We start from the raw sequence: 21,261 nt of genomic DNA, 5'->3' as shown, positions 1-21,261 counted from the left end.
TATAGTCACCCGATCACTTGCCGCCTGCTCAGTGAAGCACTGCTGCAGGCGTTTTGACAGAGAACTCAATAATCTTGCTGAGCAGCTTAGCAGCAGCAGTTTATAGATGGGATGAGGGAAGTTTCCTCGCCACTTCTCTCTCAAGGCTGTAGAGATCGAGGCTAGCTCACAAACCATAGTCTCGTTTGGGAGGATTTTTAATGGCGCTGTTTCTGGTTTTGGGGAGTAGTCATTACGAGCGGCTCATTTGCGCAGTGACCATTTTGGTGCGTGCGCGTGCGCACTGCATACGCTGGTGTTTTCCCTGCACTGCCAGGACATGAAAGTAAGATAAATGTTGCAGTATTGTTAAGAAGCAGCTGTTTGTGACCCATCCGTAATCCCTGCAATGTCAAAATCAATTATGTGTTCATAAATAAAGTGGTTAGGCAGGGTCTGCTGACTGTCTACCACCTGCTGGATGTTTCTTTCCTTTAACTCTCCCTTTAACTCTTCCAGCCAGTTTTGCTTTCAGTATTTACACTGTTTATGTCCCATCTCTCCTGGGCTTGCTTTCTTCAGTTTAAGGATTTACGTACTATTGCTGTCTTCGTTTGTTTTTGTTTGCGCCCTTCTTCTGTCTCTGTCACTTTTACTTTAAGGCTAATATCTCAGATCCTGGGAATATGCTGTCAACTTTCCAAAATGAGCTTGTTTTTTGTTTTTTTACACACTTCTGTTTGGCCATAGGGAGCCTAAAACAAATGATTAGCTAAGTGAATTGGTACTATTACCAGTGCAGGCACAGCAGGCCAGACACTGCACCAAACATCACCCTCTGTCATCAGAGTGCCACAGAGCGTGCAAATGCAGCCCCACTAAAAATCCAAATTAATTTCCTTCGTAATTGTCTCCATTATTTGTTTCTGTGTGAGCCGCGTGACTGCCCGCCGCACTTCGACTCCTGGGAAGGAGCAGTGTGGAAAGCCCATTAGTGGCCCGGTTGAGCGCCTCCAGACGGGGTCAGGGAGAAGGAGGAGAACCTCCGGGAGGAAAAATGCTCGTGACTGACTAGGGGTACAAGCAAATAACGGTGCTTAAGGATAGGAAAGTTGTTACCTTTTTCAAGATGGGAGTGACCGAGTGAGGTTGTCGAACTGCACGTTCAGGGTGCAGTGTTCGCACACTTTGTTCGATTATTTGAACGCAAACCTTTGCTGTCCAGATAACTTGCCATCATCAGGGCTAATGAGCAGCATACTCCACTCCTGTGAGGAGCTCACCATGCTGGAACTGGCTGTGCGGGGCCTGGCATGCTAGACCGCTGAGCGCCGTGTGTGCAGGCCTCCGTTGCGATGCGTCCTCTGTTGGCACATGCTTTATTGACCGTGCTGTTAAATGAGTGCCGACTCCCACGCAGGGAACATGAAGGTTTAAAGCTGCAAATCCTGGTGCGTGTGGGTGGACACCTCGCAGATCGCACTCGGGCAATTGCAGTGCCTCCACAGGCCTATTAAAAAGGCCTTATTGGTAATGGCATTGTCAGTCCTTATAATCATCCAGAAGCTTTTATAGGAATCGTAATCAGTTTGCTTGCTCGCTGTCGGCTCCGAGGCACCAGCCCTGTTCCACAGCTGAACCTGCTCACTACATGCTTAGCCCACTGACAGGGTTCATCCAACCTCAATGCATGTATGCATGTTCAGCGCAGAGTGACTCACTCATTTAAGTTCTTTGTGTTGTGGAGTTTCGGTGTATTTTAATGAGAAATGGCCGTTGATTGATTAACGTGCAGGTATTTTTGCCCTGTTTTGCCCCTGTTTTGTTGCGATTATTCTCAGGACTCTGATGAGACCTACTTGGAGAAGAGGGATCGTCTCCATTCTCTCATGTGTGCCGTCACGGACAAGGTGAGCCAGAACAGCAAAGTCACACTTGAGGCAGCCTCGCCTCAGAGCTGCAGTGCGCTACTCAGTGTTCCATAATCGTCCCCCCCTCTCATCCTTTATTTGTTTTTGCTGACCACCTCCCAGTACAATTGCGGTCACCCTGACCCTGAGTACCCAGGGGGTCTAAGACTTTTCCAACATGGGTGACCCTGGATGTGTTGAGACTCAAATCCAATACTGTGTACTGTGCCATCTGCATTGATTTATATTCTTACAGTGCTTTACCAAGCATCCTTGGGCATATAGTGAATAACACTTGGATATTCAGTTAGAGGAAATGTATGCAAATCAGGAACTCCAGCCCCGAGGCTCTTCCCTGCTTATTTGTGATTGTTTCAAACAGATGCTCTGACAGCTGTTGCCAAGAGAATATAGAAGACACTGAAAAATGGAGCATAGTATTTCTTGTACTGCACCATGAAAATTCATTTTCCAAATGCACATGCGTCTCCCGACGCCTTTTCGGATGACGATTTTCAAATTCAACCTGCTTACTATATGAGGATTATAGGGTGATAAAATGGAACCCCTAAGGTCAAAAAGCTTAATGCTTTAAATTGACTGTCTTTAATGTTACTATTACAAAACTTGAAATGCTAATTATTCTGTTTGACCTCTGCATGCATAAGTCTAGCGTGTAGACGATTCATACCAGCCCCCTTTCGCTGACCTGCAGACACGTTCTCTGGCATGCTGAAAAACATGCTGCTGACTCCAGAAACGCTTCACTGCTCGGGCCCTGCTGGGCTCATGGTGGGCTCTTTTTCCACGGATGGCCAGACCACCCCACTGTCCAAAGCCTGGAAGTGCTGCTAAGTGGATTAGTAGCACTCAGCCTCGAGGGGAGCGAATCCTGTAGCCCAAAATCGCTGTGTTTATTTGGAGGAAATGGGTAAATAAATTACTCAAAATAAAAAAAAAGTTAACAGCAAGAGAGAGAGGGTTTTCCAAACACTTCCCCCTCCCTCTCTTCCTTAATCTGCAGGAAATGTGCGCGGTTGTCATCCACCATGTGCCTGCGCTGCGGAATTCTTCACAATGGGAGACGTCGGTATCTCCCCAGACAGATTAGGGATGTTTTAAAATGGGATTTGATGACCTCATCAAGAATGTATGGTGCTCGAGTTGGTGGACCCAGTACCCCCCCCCCCCCCATGTTCCCCACCCCTGTGGGAAAAGTACTCTTTATTTTCACATTAGCCCACTTTGCTTTGAACTACAAACGACCTCTCCAACATGACGCCAGGCATGATTCATGCTTGAAGAATGCAAATCCTTACTCACTTCTGCTCCTTCACAGTACTAGTGTGGTACTGATTGGTACTGATGGAATTTGAAAGAAATAATTCTTTGGAAATGATGGAAGACTTAAGTCGTGCGGAATCTAGCCTTAAGATATCTCAAATTAACTTTCTCACTTCCTCCCCCCCCTTCTCTCTCATGCTCAGAGTGTGTTCGGTGATGGAGAGAATTCTAAGGTGCGTGTATCAGAATTGGAGGAAGAGGTGAGGACCCTGAAAAAGATCAACAAAGACCTGTACGAGTTCTCCACACAGCTCCTTACCAAGCCTAATTAGAAGAATCGTCATGAGGTGGTCTGTTATACCAGAGACGAGCTGTACCTTGATAAACAGTGAATCTCTGTGGATGTTACATGGACTGTAATTATTCTTTCACACACAGTATGAAAATCACTACTTGGTGATGAAGCAGTGGTGTTTTTTTAAATACTCAAACTGCATCTGCTTTTGTATAGTGCAGGGTTGTTTTGTTTTGATTTGTTTTGTAGTCATTGGTTTAATATGCTACTACCGTAGTATCACAATCACTCTAAGCATCCCACCTCTGTACCTTTTTTTAGAAAAGCTTCCCAACAATGACCTCTTGACCTGTGCCATACTGAGGTACTTGGCTGACTGTTTGCACCTAAAACATTCTTTTCTTTTCTTTACATTTCTTTTTTTACATTAGTGTTAAGAGTATAATCTCAATTTTGTTAATGGGGAGAGTTCTGTTAAAATGTACAGTATAATTGTTCACATTGAAACACAGCAAAAAAAACAAACAAAAAAAACCCCATAGTGGCACAGAATCAGTTAATGGTACCAGAATAATCATTTGGCCATTTATGTGCTTCCAGTCTTCATTCTAAAGGGTGCCGTTTGCACCAAATTAATCTATAGTTTTAATCCTCATTTTAATCTGTAATTTCCCACCAGGATCAATAAAGTTTTATCTTTCTATCCATCTACCTCTTTTGTTCCCAGACCTTCTCCAATGTCCATCATGCTCCATTTGTTGAAGTTCTCTTTGAGAATAAGCACCATTGCTTCAAATGAAAAGAATAGAGTTGAACCATCTGGCTTTTCACCTGTAATTGTTTGTGCTGGGTCTTCCACCAAGCAGGCCTTTGATCTCAGCCTTGATTGGGTCCAGGTTTGCTGCAGTTTACCGCACTGGACCTAATGAGTGAACATCTTCCTTTGCATTGCAGTGTGTTTGCCAGAAAATGGATGGTCCTGGCAAGTGGTGCTGAGCCATTCTTCCTGTTCCACTTGCCGCTGAGGTGCCCTATCCATGACCTGTGCCGGCATCCTTCCGGAGTCTGGTGTCTCCTCCGGAAGCAATGCAAGGGACACCTGAATCTCATTTGAAAAAAGCATCAGCAACAGTGAAATAAAATTAGGGCCTTTCAAATGGAAAGAAAAATCATTGGCATTCAGCAGGGGTTCTGTTCCGAACACTCGATCTTTATCTTCTTAACTCTCTTAGGCCCCGCGAAGGAGATCTGAAATGTCTGAATCTCGTTGCAGAGAGAGGAGAGTGCTGATAAGAGCAAGCGCCTCCTCTCGTGTTCAGTTCCAACAGCTCCCGTGCTCTCGCACAGGCCGTGTGATTAGTCTTTGGTGCACGTTGTGCTCCGGGTCATCTCCTCAGATCTGTGGGGCAACACTGAGCATGTGCAACATGAGGAGGAAGTTAGAGGAAGGCAGGAGCTAGTGTTTAATCTGCTGGGTAGAAGGAAAAAAAAATTCCTCTATGTATTCTGTACTGTTTTCATTAAATAATTAAAACATTTGTTCTGAAGCCGTTGAGCTAAAACTTTTATCTGGATACTCCAACGAGGAGAGAAGGGAGCTACGCTGTGCGAGCTGGCCATGTACTGATGGCTTATGGCGGTCTACGGAAATTCAAATGCCAGAAAGAAATGTGGAGTGCTGATTACAGTAACGCAGCAGTGCAGAGTTCTTCTGTCCTGCTGATTTGTCTGAACCCTCTAGCTACAACTCCCAATCACAGAATACCACAGGAAGTGTAGCTGTCTGATGGAGGGTTTGGGGAAGTGACCAAATCAAGATGCTTCCTGAGAACATGGATAACTGATCACATAGAAAGCCAGGGCTGGTATTGCAGGGGAGAGAACTGTTTAGGAAAATGGCGTGAATATTTGCACATCTGCACTGTGGTTTATTTAAACGCTTTACAGGGGTTGAAGATTTTGTTTGTTTTTTTATCCTTTTGGCCCTGTATCTTCTGTTTTACTGCATATAACAAACTGATCAGATGGAGCAAACGAACTCAGCTGGGTGTCGGAGCCACTGTGCATCACTTCAGTTATTTAAGCCGTATGTGAAGGGAAGTGGTGGTATGTAATTGATTGGTTCATCTTTTATACAATTGTTTCAAATAAAATAATATGGTCTTATGATGGATGCCATGAGATTTGTCTAACCAAACAAAATTTTGTTCTAAATTGTCCTCGAGCATGCTTATCGAAAATCAGTACACCTTTACCCACTACTCTTTGTGGAGTTAAACTGCAAATATCTCTATCACAACCCCCCCCCCCCCAAAAAAAAAAGCACAAAAGGAGTAAATGTGTTGCAGCTAAAGCGCTTAATGAAGCTGAGACTCGGCCTTGCCTTGGCCAGTGCCAAGATGATCTGCTTTTATTTACTTTCGTTTAGTCCTGAAGATTGCAGTGACAGTAGTGGAAATTAATTTGCTTTTAGCAGTCGGGGGAGGAGGGGAATGTATCCAGGTGAGATCATATTGAAAAGGGGGTAAGAAATCGACTGCAATTGACAAACCGTTCTGCCAGAACCCCCTTCACTGCTCTTGCGTGGAACTTGCGTGCTCTATATCTGCCGTTAGCCCGATCCAAAATGAGGGAGGTGTGTTTCGTAACATGTAAACATAAGGCAAGGGGCTTCCTCAGTCTCACAATTGTCTTTTGTCACCACGTATATCATATATATACATCTTTTGGTATCACATACGGGCATTACATGTCCATGAATCCAAAGGGCTTTTAAGATTTTAGCTGCCTGTAGCTGAGCTCTGGGCTTTGGTTTCAACATAGCTTTTGTGAAGTTAAGAGCGTTGTTGTATAAAGCCTTTATAAAGCACTTCATTCAAAAGTAAGTAGGTCAAAGTCCTCATCAAAAGCCTAAGAAAATGTGATGGACATGTAATTTTTGATCCCAAATTCCTTAAGGGCCTTGAGAAAAAGTTCTGCTCCAGCAGTACAGAGTGTTTTTATGTAGTACGGCAGACCCTCATAAGCAGCAGGGAGATTGTTCCACCCAACGCAAGTCCCTTCTGTTTTACACTTGGTTAAGAAAAGCACTGAAGTATGATTGTGTAATGAACGGATTTTTTCCTCGCTGTCTCCGATGGCCTCTCTCACTCGGATGAGAGCAGAACACCTCTGCTTTGGAATTTCTCCATCCTTTCTCCTGCTGCTTCTTAAATGAGCAGTTGTTTTGGCTTATTTTCCATGGGGTGTTATGCATTAAACCATATCATAGCATATCTCAGGACTCCACTGAATCTGAAAATGGTTTGCTACCTTAATCTGATCTTATAAAAATAAAAGATTTATATTTGCACTCAAGTAAACTTTCCTAGTGTGTATCCTAGATACACGTACCAGCCATTTTTCTAGAAACCTCTCCCTACCACTGCACTCACAGTCCACTTTATTAGGCTAATCAGTGTTGGATGTGGATTTGTAAGTGTATTATTAGTACTATTAAAAACTAGTGCCATGCAGACTTTGTTAGTGGGTCACTGCTCACACGACATGCCACATACTGAAGTCATGTTGTCATAAACTGACTCTTGATGAACAATTGGAGGATATAAAATTATGAATGGCTATAGATGGAGATCATCTTAGATGATACAACTACAAGATTTCTGAAATAAATCAATCAGTAAGTGTATCTAATAAAATGGATTGTGAGAGTAGGCAAGAAGGGCAAAAGACAGGAAGAGGATGTTCTCAGAGGCCCAGGACCTGATCATGAGGTGCACTCAGAAAATCAGGGCTAGAGGGGTCTGAAGTACACTGGAGGTCCTGCAGCACTTCTGATCAGTGAGCCAACTGAATCTCCTCCCTGATCCCCTTACAAAGCAGCCTTCTGAATTCAGCAGAGAGCAATCTCCAAATGGACTTGCATAAAAAAGTACGGCTGTAAATTTGCAGTCTTCACTCTGCTGCCACAGATCAATCAGTGCAGTGTCTTCAGCAATACTAATTTTAGAGCACAGACTCAATGTTTTGTTCATTAATTGGCAGTTACTGGTGATTTCCTCTATCAACCAGTGTGTTTATAAAAAAAAAAAAATACAGCCCACCCAGAAGATATAGTGATGACACTGGTTGATATTCTAAATTTGCAGAGTTCTGAGAGAGACAGATTTAACAGCAAGATGGAACTGATAAACGTGCTATCTGAACTTAACTGTGTCGATACAAAAGTAGGATAAAGGGCATACATTATGGAGCAAGGATATCTAAGTATACCCCAAAAGAGAATGAAGTATATTCCAGAGCAGTGAAAATGAGACGAGGACAACCCACCATGGTATTTTGTGCGAGACATTTACATCACATTTGAAGCGGCGGGGGACTAAACTAAACATAATGGGGGAAAAGACAAATTCTATGCAATTTTTGCAAAGATTTACTTCCAAATAATGTGCATCCAGACTGCAGAGAACACAGACGCCATTGGGGTTTGCCCATGGCCGTCGGCTAGGACCAGCATCTGCTGACATGCTCCTGGTTTTTCGAACACAACAGGACTGCACCTGTCCTGTTCAATCCCCCCTAATGAGGCAGAGGGTAGGGGAGGTGAGCTCCACCAAGGCCCACTTTGCACTGCTCTGGTACCAGGCCTTAACCACAAGAGCCCAGCTCCCGAGATTACAGCTGATGGGTTTGTTCATATGAGAAAGGACAGAATCAGAAAATATAGAGAAATTGGTTGGATCCAGTTGTGAATTTTAAAACCAACTCTTGAGCTGCTACTACAATAAATGCCGTATACTGATCAGTAATTTACATAGCATAACTCGGTTTGGAGTGTAGTTATTCTCAAATATCAGGAAATCAGTAGAAATTCAAGAACATAGGAAAAGCTGAAGTAAAAGGAAGCAATGAATTAACAGAAATCTTTATGCATCAGTGACAACACTGTTTATCCCTTTCTCACCCTTTTGAACATCACAGACTTCTGGCAAACTTTCTATCATTTTGACTGGCAGTTCTTACTTTTGGGATCCTAAATGACAAAGCAGCAGCACCGTGAATGCCAGGAAATGTCAACAGCTCTCTAGCTCCTTTCTGTGTAGTGGCTAGTTGAGAGCCGGTGGAGCCATTTCTGCTTTAATATGGCTTCAGCAGAGTTTGAATGGTCTGATGACTTCGAATACAAGCAGCGCAGACAAAAGTGCCATCCTTTTGTGTACAGATATTTTGCAATCAGAGTGAGTTCAAGAAATAAAGGCTGCTTGGGATTAGATTGTAATTGTATAGCAGGATTTAAAACTTCTGCGAGCATGTTCCGTGACACCACAGATGGGGAATTGAAGCACCTCTCATTCCTTAAGATGGAACTGTTCTGTAATAATGTACAACTGGAATTGGAGACTTGGAAGCTCATGGAATGCTGAAGGTGTAACAGTCAGTTTGTGCTTCGTGGAATATTCATGGCTAGCTTGCCTGACTTGCGAAGCTCTTCAGTGCTTGAGGTGGTTTGATCATTTGGCAGATGGTTTATTAGGAGTGCAGGCTACTGACAGATGCACACAATCGTGAATGAAATTTTGTGGCATGTGAGGAAGGATGAATTAAATAGCACTAGCCTGACAGGACTGGGAGGGAACTGGACACAGCTGTGGAATAAAAATGACCAATTTCCTTTAGAAAATAATTATAAAGAGAAAAAATCCAGTCTGTCCCAAACATGTGAAGTTTGGGAGAAATATCTCTTTAAACCCCTCCATCCCAGCTTACATTCTCCCTTTCTCTGTATTGAGGTTTTTTTTCTACACCATCACACTTCTCCATGTTTCTTCCACCTCACTGTTGGATCTTCGGAATGGATGGTGCTTTCTCCATTTTGCAGTTTATCAGTGTTTGTCCAACCCAGATTTGATTAATTGCTTGGCTCTGGTCATTTGGTCACAGTGGAATTTTGGGATTTCTGCCTTTCTATAATTGGTATAATAGTTGTTCCATGCAGAGGTGCAGTGAGTTACCTGACAGCAGCAGAACACTCGAATGCACTCGCTCTTACATTTCACACTTATATGGTGGTGCAGACTGCTAGGGAAACTTAAAACAGCACTGTGACGTTTACCAGCAGAGTACTGTGCTGTGTTCTGAAAGGAACTGACGGGACAAGATGTGGCCCTACTAGCTTTGAAAGAGAAGTGAGTTGTCCCAGGAAAGTCTACTTTCACAAAATGATTGGCCACATTTAGATCCCAAAGTGGTCCTAAAAGAGTAAGTTCAGTCACAGTGACTACTGACTTAACGGTCTTGAAACAGGTTTATAAGAAGTAAGTTCCAACTTACAGTGGATTTCAGATCAAATTTAAAATCTACAAGGATACTCATTAGTATTCAAGCATGGAAGGCATTTAGGCCTATATATTTGTTATGACTGCATTATTTATGTCAACCTGTAAGGTTTACCTGACCTTAAATGTTTTGTTTTTTTTAAATATCATTCAGCTGATTTTTTGAGATACTACTGATAATCATATTGGCTTCTTGCAACCTTTTTACTATTCACTTTTTTTATTATTATTACCGTTTTCACAGATTAACTGCTGTTGTATTGCTGTTAGGAAAGGTTTTTTTAATCTCTTGTTAACATATACATTTCACAAGCACTGAAAGTACAGAAGACTGTACTTGTCTTTCGAGGACTGCAGTACGTGTATGAGACTCCTTGGTCACTTTTCCCTTTTCAGTCGTCAACGTCGATCGTAAAGGTGACAGAACCCAAACACCGAGGTCGAATCGGTTAAATGAGCATTGTCAGGGGCAAATTACGAACTCGGAGTGAGTGGCTCTGGATCTTTTGGCTCTGCTGGTGTTTGGCATTAACAAGCAGCTTGAAGGTAGTTCGCATCAATTGACGCTGCGCGCTAATCAATAATGTCTCCTGAAAATTGGCTCGAGGGAGGGGGAGCTCAAAAGAAGCAGGCGCGCGCTGACGGGGCTTCCTTAATGAGCTCGAGCTTATGGTCTCCCCCTTCGACAGCACGAGGTGCGAGACGTACATTACGCATTCAATACAGGTGGGACTGATCGGACAAACATGATTTAATGGCTGCGTGGTCGTGCAATGTCACTTTGAAGAGTTACCGATGGTTTGGGAGATGGAGTTTCACAAGCAGCGCTTTTGGGGTGCGAATTCACTTTGCAGAAGTGCTGCACGATTCTGTCAGGTGCGGTCCCATACTGTGGGCGTAAGGCTTCGTTCAGATGTGGAGCCGTAATTTGGCACCATGTGTTACTAAGTGCAGCTTGCTTATGCCAGTTTAGCAGCAAGGTCAGCGTGTTGACTCCTAACCAAGCCATTCTCCTACTGAAGCCGCCACGAGCTATTTTTCGTTGTTTTTGCTTTATTTATAAATTCCAGGATTTTGATTCTTTAAAATAATCCACTGCATTTGGCACTCTTTTTTTTAATTTTTTTTAATTTTTATTTTTATTTTAAAGGCGATTAATCAAGACATTAATGGGTATTATAACTTGGGTTATTTGTTTTTTGTCTCACCTCATTATTGCCCCTTTACACTGCTTCTTAAGCGGTAGATATCGTTTTAATTCCGGTACAGTTGAACAGTTATTTGGCCAACTATCAAAAATGTCTATTAGAAATGGAATAAAAAATGCTTACAAAAAGAAAAAAAAAGCATTGCTTGCCCGGATTGTTGAGGGATCATTTGTTTCATGCTGTTCTCCCTTTTGCCCTCGATGGCTTAGTGTTAACACAATGACAGTAGAGCGGCTTCTCCTCCTTCCCATTGCGCGCCCCCTCCCCTCTTGAGCAGTATCACACATTCGCTCTGTAACTCCATAGATCACTGCTCATGCCATTCCTAGCCAAAAAGGAATAAAGGACATTAAAGCAAAACAAAAGAGGACAGAAAAATAGGACAAGCAATGCTATCTTCTGACGATGCCTCATTCCGTCTGAGAGCGAAGCAGGATGAATTTAATCTTCTCCAGATTCTTGGCATACTTTTACTTCGGATTCCAAGTGGTTCTCCATTCCCTCATCGACCCGGGTCACTTTCATCCCCAGCCGTGCCACATCCTCGCTCAGATAGGACACACGGTGCGCCTGGGTGTCCTCCTGCCTCCCCGCCAGCCCATCAGGGTGCAGGCTGCCCTGCACCGCGCCCTCGGCGGTATCGCCGACACTGGAAACAACTTTCTTCCCTACAACTTGAGCTTGGAAGTGGTGCCTTACGAGCCCCCGAACGGAGACCCCGAGTCGCTGTTCAGGTGTCTTTGTCAGTCCATAGTGGTCCGGGGGGTTTCTGCTGTCCTCGCGTTCCCCCAAACCCAGGAAGAAATACTCCAAGTGGAATTTATGTCATCCTTTTTGGAAATTCCTTTCATAAGTATTATTGAACACGGAGAACCACTCAAAACTCAGGTAAACGTTTACAAGTCCTCATATTAAGTGACTGCCACGTTTTACATCCATTTTGTCAGCTGAAATACGTAGAGATTAAACTTTGACGCGTTATGGTCGCAAAGGTTTGCTAAAAATAGAGCATTTATTCACGTGATCTGAAACAATTGGGTTTGCCACCTGAATCCTTCTAAACCTTACAGGCTACAAGATTTGATTCGGAAATCTGTTGGTAGGCTGAAACACAGGCTGCGCATCCAGTGGTATCCAACTGTTGCCAAGCGCGTCTTTCACTCCGCTACTCTTATCGGCAGTACTGTAATTGGCTAATTAATGAGATGACTGTATATTCATATTATATGATGTCCTCTTGAGACACTAATTTGAATTTTATGCTGATTTAATGCAATGACACGTTACTTTTCTTTGCGGATACAAAGACTACTGGTTTAGCGATGTGTTAATGAACTTCTAAAGAAAGGGCATGTGCGGTTTTTTTACCGTGAAATATGATAATGTTTTAGATCTTCTGAGTCCTCGAGGTTGGACTATAATCCATCTTTAAATTATTTATGTTTGGTGCCATATTTTTTTGCAAAAGAAAAATATTTATTCCAGAATTTACCAGACTGACCAGATGCAATCAAGTCTGTGCATTTGACATTTATGTAGTGTAAACCTTGTATGGGCTTTGCTTAATATTAATTAATATCACATTAATATCATTTTTAAAGATGATCTGACCTTAGTTCTTGAAATAACTCATATACATTGATTTGTCTGTTGGTCAGTTTTAAGCTTCTCCACTGCAATGACCTTTAGTTGTTCTTGCCTATTATTGACCCAACAGACCACAGGTCTTAATATCAGTTTTGACCGCTTTCCCAGTCTGCTTAAGTGGGCTTTGGGTTTTGCACCCGTCATGGCTGCCCCTGTGTGCTGCAGTACCTGGAAGCAGTGCCATAGAAAACCACTTACATCACAAGGTACTTTAAGAAATTAAAAGGGGGCGAAAATCGCACACTGTAAATCTTACAGCCAGAAAGGGAATGCACACACATTTGTCTTCTTTAATATCCACTCATTAAAATCACTTTGGACAGTTTCTTAATTCAATGTGAAAATATCACACCGCTTAACAGAAATACTCTGCACCTTATTAAGTTTTATCATATTAATCCATATCACTTCAACCACTTTGGATTTCAATGCAAATTGTGCCAAGATCATTGTGTGTTATATCAACAGCTCTGGAATAGACTACTGTTTGAAAATACAGAATCCCTCTGATTCTGAGTTTCTGAATGGGTCTTGGAGTGTGTGGTACTTGAAAATCTGTCATGGGGCTGCTCCAGTGAAGATCATTGACTGACAACACCTTTACGGGCTGTAAACCTCTTCAGCAATCTGCTAATCAGTATGAAAGCTTCGCTCACTCCCGCTGTAGCCTGTTACGCAGACAACAGTGAGTGAGTAATTGGAAGTGTGGGAAAATACTGCAGAGGAGCTGACGTGGATAGAGAAGCTCTAGTGCTTAGAACCCAGCATCCTGCCTCAGTGCATTTACAGGTCTGAAGACAGCCTTTCAGTGTTTTCATCCTACACCACATTTGTTGTTAAACGTCTTATTGGCCAACGATGTTTGCAACACTTGCACACAATGAATGTGTTTGAGGATATATGCAGTGTGTTTGTGGATATATACAATATATAATATTTCTATATTTCAAGTTGCTTTCAGCAGGCACTTTGTATTAAGAAACTGATGTGGCTGTCTGGGCACCCATCAAATTCTTGGTTTTAAATTTTGAATTTCTATTAACAGACAGGCTACCCAAGTACACTGTGAAGGTCACAGTTTGAAATGAGCATCCATTTGATATGACCAATACTGATTTCAAAGAATGTTTAAATGCTGTTAAAAGAGGTTATTTGAAAAAAGGCTACTCATGTCTTCACAGGTAAATCACATCCCTTAAGACATAGTGTAAGCCATCCGTTTACTGCCATCAATGACCATGTACTTTTGAAATGTTAAAGGAGGCAAAAACATTAGAGATATGCAAATACTAGTCTGGTTTGGAATTTTGTAATGTGAACATTTTAATAATACATAAATAGGGAAAATGTCATCAGACTCAAGTGAGAAACCTGTTGGACAAATGTGAATGATAATGAGATGATAATCATATTTCCATGATATTCATATGATAATCATATTTGACAATCTGATGCTAATCATATCTGCACATGAGACAGTACTAATCTGAGAGCACCAAATGAGACATCACTAATCAAACAAAACATCACCAAAAGAGGAATTGATTTTCTGGAAATTCAACATTCACTTATTAAATTGGTCTATAAAGCCTGTATTCTAAAATATTTGAATATGTATAAATACATAACACATTCCTTTCTTTGTTTTGTAGCAAAAATGCAAAATTCATCCAGAAACATTAAAGCATATATGGGGCATGACAGTAAAAAAACAAAAACACACCAAAATAATCCCTGTGTTTCCTGAAACAATGCCCTGGAATGTGCAAATCACCAGACACAGCAACATTAAGGTCCAACTATAAATCATAATGGGACAGAGCTCTATAGATCTCAACATGGTACTACTGGGCTTTGCTGTACTGTAGGATCATGCTACTGTTTTGCTGCAAAGGGAAGAAAAGCTGCTAGCTCATAATTTGCCTATTCAAAATGTTGTAGCAGTGGATTTTATGAGTAGTCCGTGCGTAGGGTGCCGTGGGCTATGGTCGCAGAGGTACAGATCAGATACAGATGAGGTGGGTCTCTGAATAATATATTATGCCTCTAATTATGACCAAGTGGAATTAAATTTATGAGTGAGGCCGACATATTAAAGAGTTAAAAGATAAAGCAGCAACATGCCAAATGAAGCCGATTCCCAGCAGATTTTGGCCTATCAAAATCCTGCTTTGAATTTTGACTGGAACCTCTGGATTACCATAATCCGGAATTTATTTATTTATTTATTTATTTTTTGAGTGCCCCTGCAGTGGCACATGCCGCATGTTTGTGTTTGTGTTTTTTTCCTGCTCCCAAAACATGGGCTAATTAACAAACCCCTCAAGAGTTTCAAATGCAAAGGAACCACAAAGCATTGCAGTGCTGGGGTATTCCAGGACCTGTAGTGGGAAATGCCGCTCTAATCTCTCATAAACCTGTATTTGTATTGCAGAGTAACAGTTTACCAATAGGAGGGTTAATACTTCTTTTTTTTTTGGTCAGATGGACCATTTATGGCACATAAAGGAAAGCAGCAAGGTGCAGAATAAAAATCAATGAATTTAATCAACACTATGAAAGCCAGTTATCTCTCAGTATTGCCTGGCATGGTGAGCACATTCTTAGGATAATGATTTATTTTCTGAGAATGTCAGTGTAGTTTTCCATGATCGTGTAAAAGGTGTGGTCAAGCATCTCTACTTCTAGAACAAACTTATAGGGCTGTAAAATATATTTACATTTTGGAATTTTTTAATACCAAAAAAGTCAAAATTGAGAACAGGGTCTCAAAGGTATACAGGAATGAAGGAACCAGTAAGAAAAGATGGTGGGATATGTTGAGAGAAGATGGGTTTGTTCACAGCTATTCTGACTGAGGGAGCTTTAATATTACTTTTATAAGCATTCGTCTATGTTACAACACCCCTTGGAATTCCCTGTGGCTGTTGGTTTGGGTGGGAGAGAATATTTAACTGAGATGACAGTAACTAGCAAAAATTTTTGAAACAAAATAGTTTATTAAGTCATTTGTTTTTGATCTTATTTCTTTGGACTACATGAAATCAGAAATATCTAACACTGAAATTCATTAACAGGAAAGTAAACTTATTTCCTTTGATGTTTTATATTATTATTGTTTTTCTGATATTGCTTAGTTTGATTTGTGGGAAGATGTACCAAGATTTATACTCTGCATCGAAAACTTTTATATAGTGACACATGATGATGCTGAACTTCAATTACTATAGTGTTTTAAAAACAAATCTTGATATATTGAATATCACATTTCAGGGAAAATGCTCACAACATCATCTTACATCGCCCCGGCCTACATGCAAGCACTGTCATACTGTTATGGTGTCTGACTGCTCAGTAATCTAATTGCTCTACCTTTACAAATGCCTCCTAAGCTTTGTGGATAACGCTGGCCTTCAGGTCGAGCTGGACTGAGCCTTCCCCAATCTCCCAAGCTCCAACCTCAGGTGAGGAAAGTGCGCTGTTAAAGCCAGTGTGAAATGACTGCAAACAATAGAGGGGTTATTTGTTATGGGCACAGACATGACCAGGCAGGCACAAACGACACCGGTGAGCTATGAAAACTGACCTTGACATGCTCACATGTTCCACATTTTCCCACATGCTTCTCCATGCTACAATCTCGCACCACTGCACAGAGAGCTGTCCATCCGACTCTGTGACGGCGGCTTATTGAGCGGAGGCTGGTTGGGGGTGACCAACAAACCCATAATAAGTATAAAATTGAAGAAGCCCCAGAAAGTGAGGTTGGAGAAACCAGTGGAAGATAAGTTGTAATGGTGTACAGGTGTGTGGGAGTGATAGTCCAAATTGCCTCCCAGGCTGGAGGTTTCACAGAGAGATATCTGTCCCTGATGCATGCGAGTGACAGAGCGCTTACTGTGTGCATCCTGGCCTCGCTGGAATTGTACTTGGTGCACAATAGCCGCACCAATGACTCAGTTTGATGTTAGCAGTGATGGAACTATCTTCCATGAAAACATATGCTGCTTACATAGCTTGACTTTAGCTAATGGAGATGAAACACACAAAAGCTACCATGGGAGAACAAAGTAAGCGTCACTCATGGACTGTACTTTGCAGCACTACGTCTTGTCTAATATTCTAAATTGATATACCTTTTTCAGGGAAGTTGCTGTGGGCCTAGAACCACTAACTGTCTCAGTGGGACACCGTAAAAAAAAAAAAAAACAAACAAAAAAAACCATTAGTGATTTTCTTGCAAAAAAATATTTCTTCTTTGTGGTTCTGCCATATTCTTGGCATTAGAGTAGTGATTAGCCATTAGCCAAACACACACTGACATCAGCAAGTTGTCTATATTGATCTGACCTCTCACCCACTAAATTCTAAAGGATGTCTCGTCTCTTTAGTTATGAATGAGCATTTAAAGTTTAAAGATTTCCGCTCTCTCCAATGAAGGGTCTCGGATCCCTCCCAAGATCAAGGTTCCCGTTTGTCGTTTTATTGATCCCAGATGTAGAATTTAATTAGCATAGCTTTTATATGCCTTCATTGGTAAGACGCTGGGAAATTCTTAGTTGGATTGCACACTGAGTGTGTCCAGGAAAGCCATTAAAATTTAAGAGGTAAAGTAGGTAAGAGGAATTTTTCATTAAGACTTTCACAGATTAAGTAACATGTCCATACACTATTATCTATAACACAGATTTCTGCTAAGTGGTTCTAGCCTTTACTCATTTACTCCCAATACGTGTGCATAATTTTAAAACTTAGCCTTAGACTTTTTTTTCTTTTTTTTTTCCATTTCCTGGAGATGGGTTATGCAACTGTACTTGTACTGTTCGTCTTTTCTGTGTAATGGAGATTTTGCTTTAGGAATGTAAGTGATGTGATGAAGCAGAGTTTTCCTTCGCATGCATCCAAATGCGTTTCACTTAGTTCCAGGAGGAAAGTCTACCAAATATTACTGCGAAACGTGGCATGGCTGTATAGGCTGATCAGGGTACTGGTGATCCACATCGTTCCCAAGGATAGCTGTAAAGCAACATATGGAATCATGAACTTGGCCTCTTAAATTTGATAGTGTCTAAGGAGTACACAGATTAAAACTAAATTGAAGCTGAACTAGAAAAGTGATTATCTGAAAATCGAAAATGATGTCCTGCCTTTTTTTTTTAATTACAGCTCTTCATGGTTATTTATTTGAGAACATTTTGAGCTAAGAAATTAAATGTAATAGTACCACTTAATGTATATAATTTATGCAAGACATGTTTCAGATCTTTAAATAAACTACACTGGTAACAAATACTTGGGGGTTTAGCATTTGAGGCTGCAGCAGGCACAGTTAGCTGGCCAAGGGTAGACCTGGGAGCTGCCAATGCCACACTCCTCAGAATGCATGGGGCACTCCACTCAAGGTCCAAAGGCTGAGCACCGGCAGGCTTGCGAAGGGACAGGGGCTTACAAATTGTAAGATCCAGCATGAGGCACAAAATATTCACGAACCGAGAATGAGCAGATGAGGAAGCGTCTCTTGGCAGCCCCAACTGATAGAAACAGGAGCTGGAGGAGTGTCTTCCACAAACCTCAGGAATGGACATCAGCCTCAGTCCAGAAGAGTGGTGTCCTAGGAACAGCAAAAATATTGCATCGTATCCTCAAACTCCCTGGCTTCTGATAGAAGGCCTGAGTGTGAGGAAAAAGACATGACCACAAACTAACATGACCACAAAGGGTGAGACAGGAATGGTATATCTAAAGGGAGAGGGTTTTTTTTTGCGGTATTAGAAGAAAACGTTGCATTGTGTTGCATAAGATATTGTATGGATTGGGACAGTGTTTTATCACACGCAATGAAACAAGCAAGTCCCAGCAAGGCCAGGCAACCCCTTTCACACTGTAGTGAGTAGGGGTGCAGGGTGTATGCGTGCACCATCGTGCGGTGACCTCAGCCTGGGTTTTCTGAATCATAATGCATGTGCGTTGACCCGTCATTATATTCCAAAGCCATCTACCCTGCTTTGCGGTTAATAAAACTAGTTGAAGGGGGTAGGTGAGCTGACAAAAAAAAAAAACTCATGAAACTGGATGGAGAGAGTTGGCATCCTGCTTTAGAGCTAATGCTTCCCCGCTGTCAGACTTCTGGCAGGCAGCATCCACAGTTGATTCTAGAAGGACTGTGCGCATGCCAGTGACGCAGGACTGCCAGGAGACCCCGATATTAGCCATCCTCCTGTTACCGCGTGCTCCTCCTGTTCAGGTCACAACCGCCATTTTTGGATCGCTTGCTCTTCTTTCTGCTCTCTTCATCCCGGAGCTCAGGGCTAAATGGGCAGACTGGACTTTTCAGTTCTTTTAATCTGCCACATTGCACTTAGGCAAAGGACTCTCAAAGGGCAGCACAACGCCACCTCTTCTAACAGTGGTTGTGTAGCAAGTCCATCTGCTTGGAATTCTTCTTTTTGTAATTTTTCTTTCTTTTTTTTGCTCTGCTGTCATTGCACTATGAAGATGTTAACGTACATCTTCTTGCTCAGGTCAGGATTACTGCTTTAAGATGTTCGCCGTGTACTGTTGCATCAGAGAAAGGGTGGAATTGTGGGTCGTTGGGTGTTCAATTGAAGGTTAATAGGGATCGCCCCCTTCCAGACAGGCCGGCAAACTGTCTCTAATGCCAGCTATCCATGGAGAAGTTCCAGAAGCATATCACACAAGAACACATTCCCTTAGATAGGATATATATACATGCTTTAATATATCCATGCCTGAACAGATCCTTGAATTATACATGAGGAGATATTATAACTCGTGATTACACACACACGCGCTTAGTCAGGGAGACCACTTGTTGGAAAGAAACACTACATTTGCATAATAGAAGATGACTGATCTTACAGTTGAGGTAATAAAATGATATTGTAAGCAGAAAAATGTGCAAGGTCTAAAACAAACAGAATTTATGTGGTAAAAAGGCCTCTCTAGACCACAGTGTAAAGCCTCAGAAGACCTCTGTGTCAGGCCTTTAGAGGTCTCAGTCTAAGGCCAGGACATCTCGGGTTGCTGCTGGAAGAAATAATATTATCGCGATGGGCACCGGTGGTTTGAATGAGATCACTTTTTAAAAAAACAAAACAACTCACGGTTGGATATAATGATAGCAGACTTGATATTGCCTTTTGATTTATTTGGACATAATGGTGAAAACCCTTAAGAGTACTATGTAAAAAAAAGAAAGTGCTTGTGTAACTGTCCTTGAAGAAAGTGTATAGAGATCGAGCCCTCCTGGGACTGTTAGACATTCTCCAGACTATGCCTCATTTGTTATATTGACCTGCAAATAAACACGGGTCTGCTATTCTCTTCAATTAATGCTTGAGTCTGCATCTTTATTTTCCTATTTGAGTGTACTTAATCATATTATTGGAACCACACAGTTTAGCATACCTGATCTCATTCTCTGAACCAGCATGTTCAAAGTTCCAAAAAAAGCTTTTTCTTGTGTTCTCCCCAAACTCTTTTTTTAATTCTGACATGTAGACTGCAGGCTTTCCCACCATAAATTCTACCCTAATGTATATTTGCTCTCTTTAGAATGGAGTTGCATGGAGTAACATGTTGTTGCCAGGTTCATGTTTGTAGAGTGTTTGAATTTAGCCAATGCTAACTGTGACACCAATGTTGTCACCACCCGAAGTCCTGATTAAAATGTCTCACCAACTTTCCGCTCACGCGTTCATTTGTGCACTTGTGCATATGTTGTTCTTATGTTTAAGACAAATATCAAATCAGTTATTGAGCTGACTTGGATTCTTTCGTTCTGCTCTGACGTCTCATAAGGGCCCTATCGGCAGTGTCCTGACCGTGTCTCTCTTTTGTCTAATAACGTGACAGGAGCTAAAGCCTTTTCCTGCGTTTATCAAACCAAACTCAGTACAGTCACAGTGTGAGCTCAGTGGCTTGCTGTATTTCATTTTACAAGCAGGAAGACAACCTGAACAAAACTTGTAGTCACTTTCCATTGTTTTCTTAGCATTTTTGCTATGGAAAACATCCCTTTAAAAATAGGACCGTAATAACAAATCATCCCTTGCAACGAAAAACAATACATTTACTGTCCATTAACAGGTTTCTCATATTCTACAAAGTGGAAATAATATTATAAAGTATTATTGCACTTTTTATTTTTAAATGCCCAAATGAATGAAGTAAGGTGATTCTAAATAATGCATATTTAGCGTTATTTAACGTAAAAGTTTTATGAAATCAAAAACTAAAATAACTGATTACACAAGAAGGGGAAGTGGCTGATTTGAGGTTTTTCATTGCAAGCGCTAAAATGTTAGTGACTTGTATTGCTTTCCAACATATCCAACAGGTTTAATGTCCAGGTTTACCATTTCATCATCAGGAGCGAGGTGCGTATGACCGTAACCAGGGTGTATTTTTTAATGAAACGCACAAAGAAAAAATAAGGGAATAAAAGAAAAGACATCAGTTTTGCAAGCAGGACAAATAATAACATGCTGGGAACACAGTCCGTAATGGCAGATTTGGGACCAGCAATACGAAGCACTGGACTCGTGCACGTGTGGGAGTTAAATATGGAGAAAGTATTGAGG

At 41.6% G+C, this 21,261-nt stretch overlaps 1 protein-coding gene across 2 annotated transcripts in view; it reads left to right on the top strand.

Moving 5' to 3' along the window:
- The window catches only part of wdr18 (WD repeat domain 18), a 34,292-nt gene extending 30,121 nt beyond the window's left edge, over window positions 1–4,171 (top strand). The window contains exons 8-9 of one of the 2 annotated variants that reach the window (XR_014120111.1): window positions 1,821–1,889; window positions 3,377–3,456. Coding sequence is in view for 1 of the 2 variants with exons in the window: in XM_035523305.2 (XP_035379198.1) it covers window positions 1,821–1,889; window positions 3,377–3,505 (198 nt within the window). In the remaining variant the exon portion in view is untranslated. Of the gene's footprint in view, window positions 1–1,820; window positions 1,890–3,376 lie in introns of both variants that reach the window. The other variant, XM_035523305.2, reaches the window with a different exon arrangement.
- Window positions 4,172–21,261: the final 17,090 nt, after the last annotated feature.

This window comes from Electrophorus electricus, chromosome 26, assembly GCF_041902795.1.
Source record: "Electrophorus electricus isolate QZ-2024a chromosome 26, ASM4190279v1, whole genome shotgun sequence".
NCBI classification, from domain to species: Eukaryota; Metazoa; Chordata; class Actinopteri; order Gymnotiformes; family Gymnotidae; genus Electrophorus; species Electrophorus electricus.
This window is presented reverse-complemented; position numbering and strand designations above follow the sequence as displayed.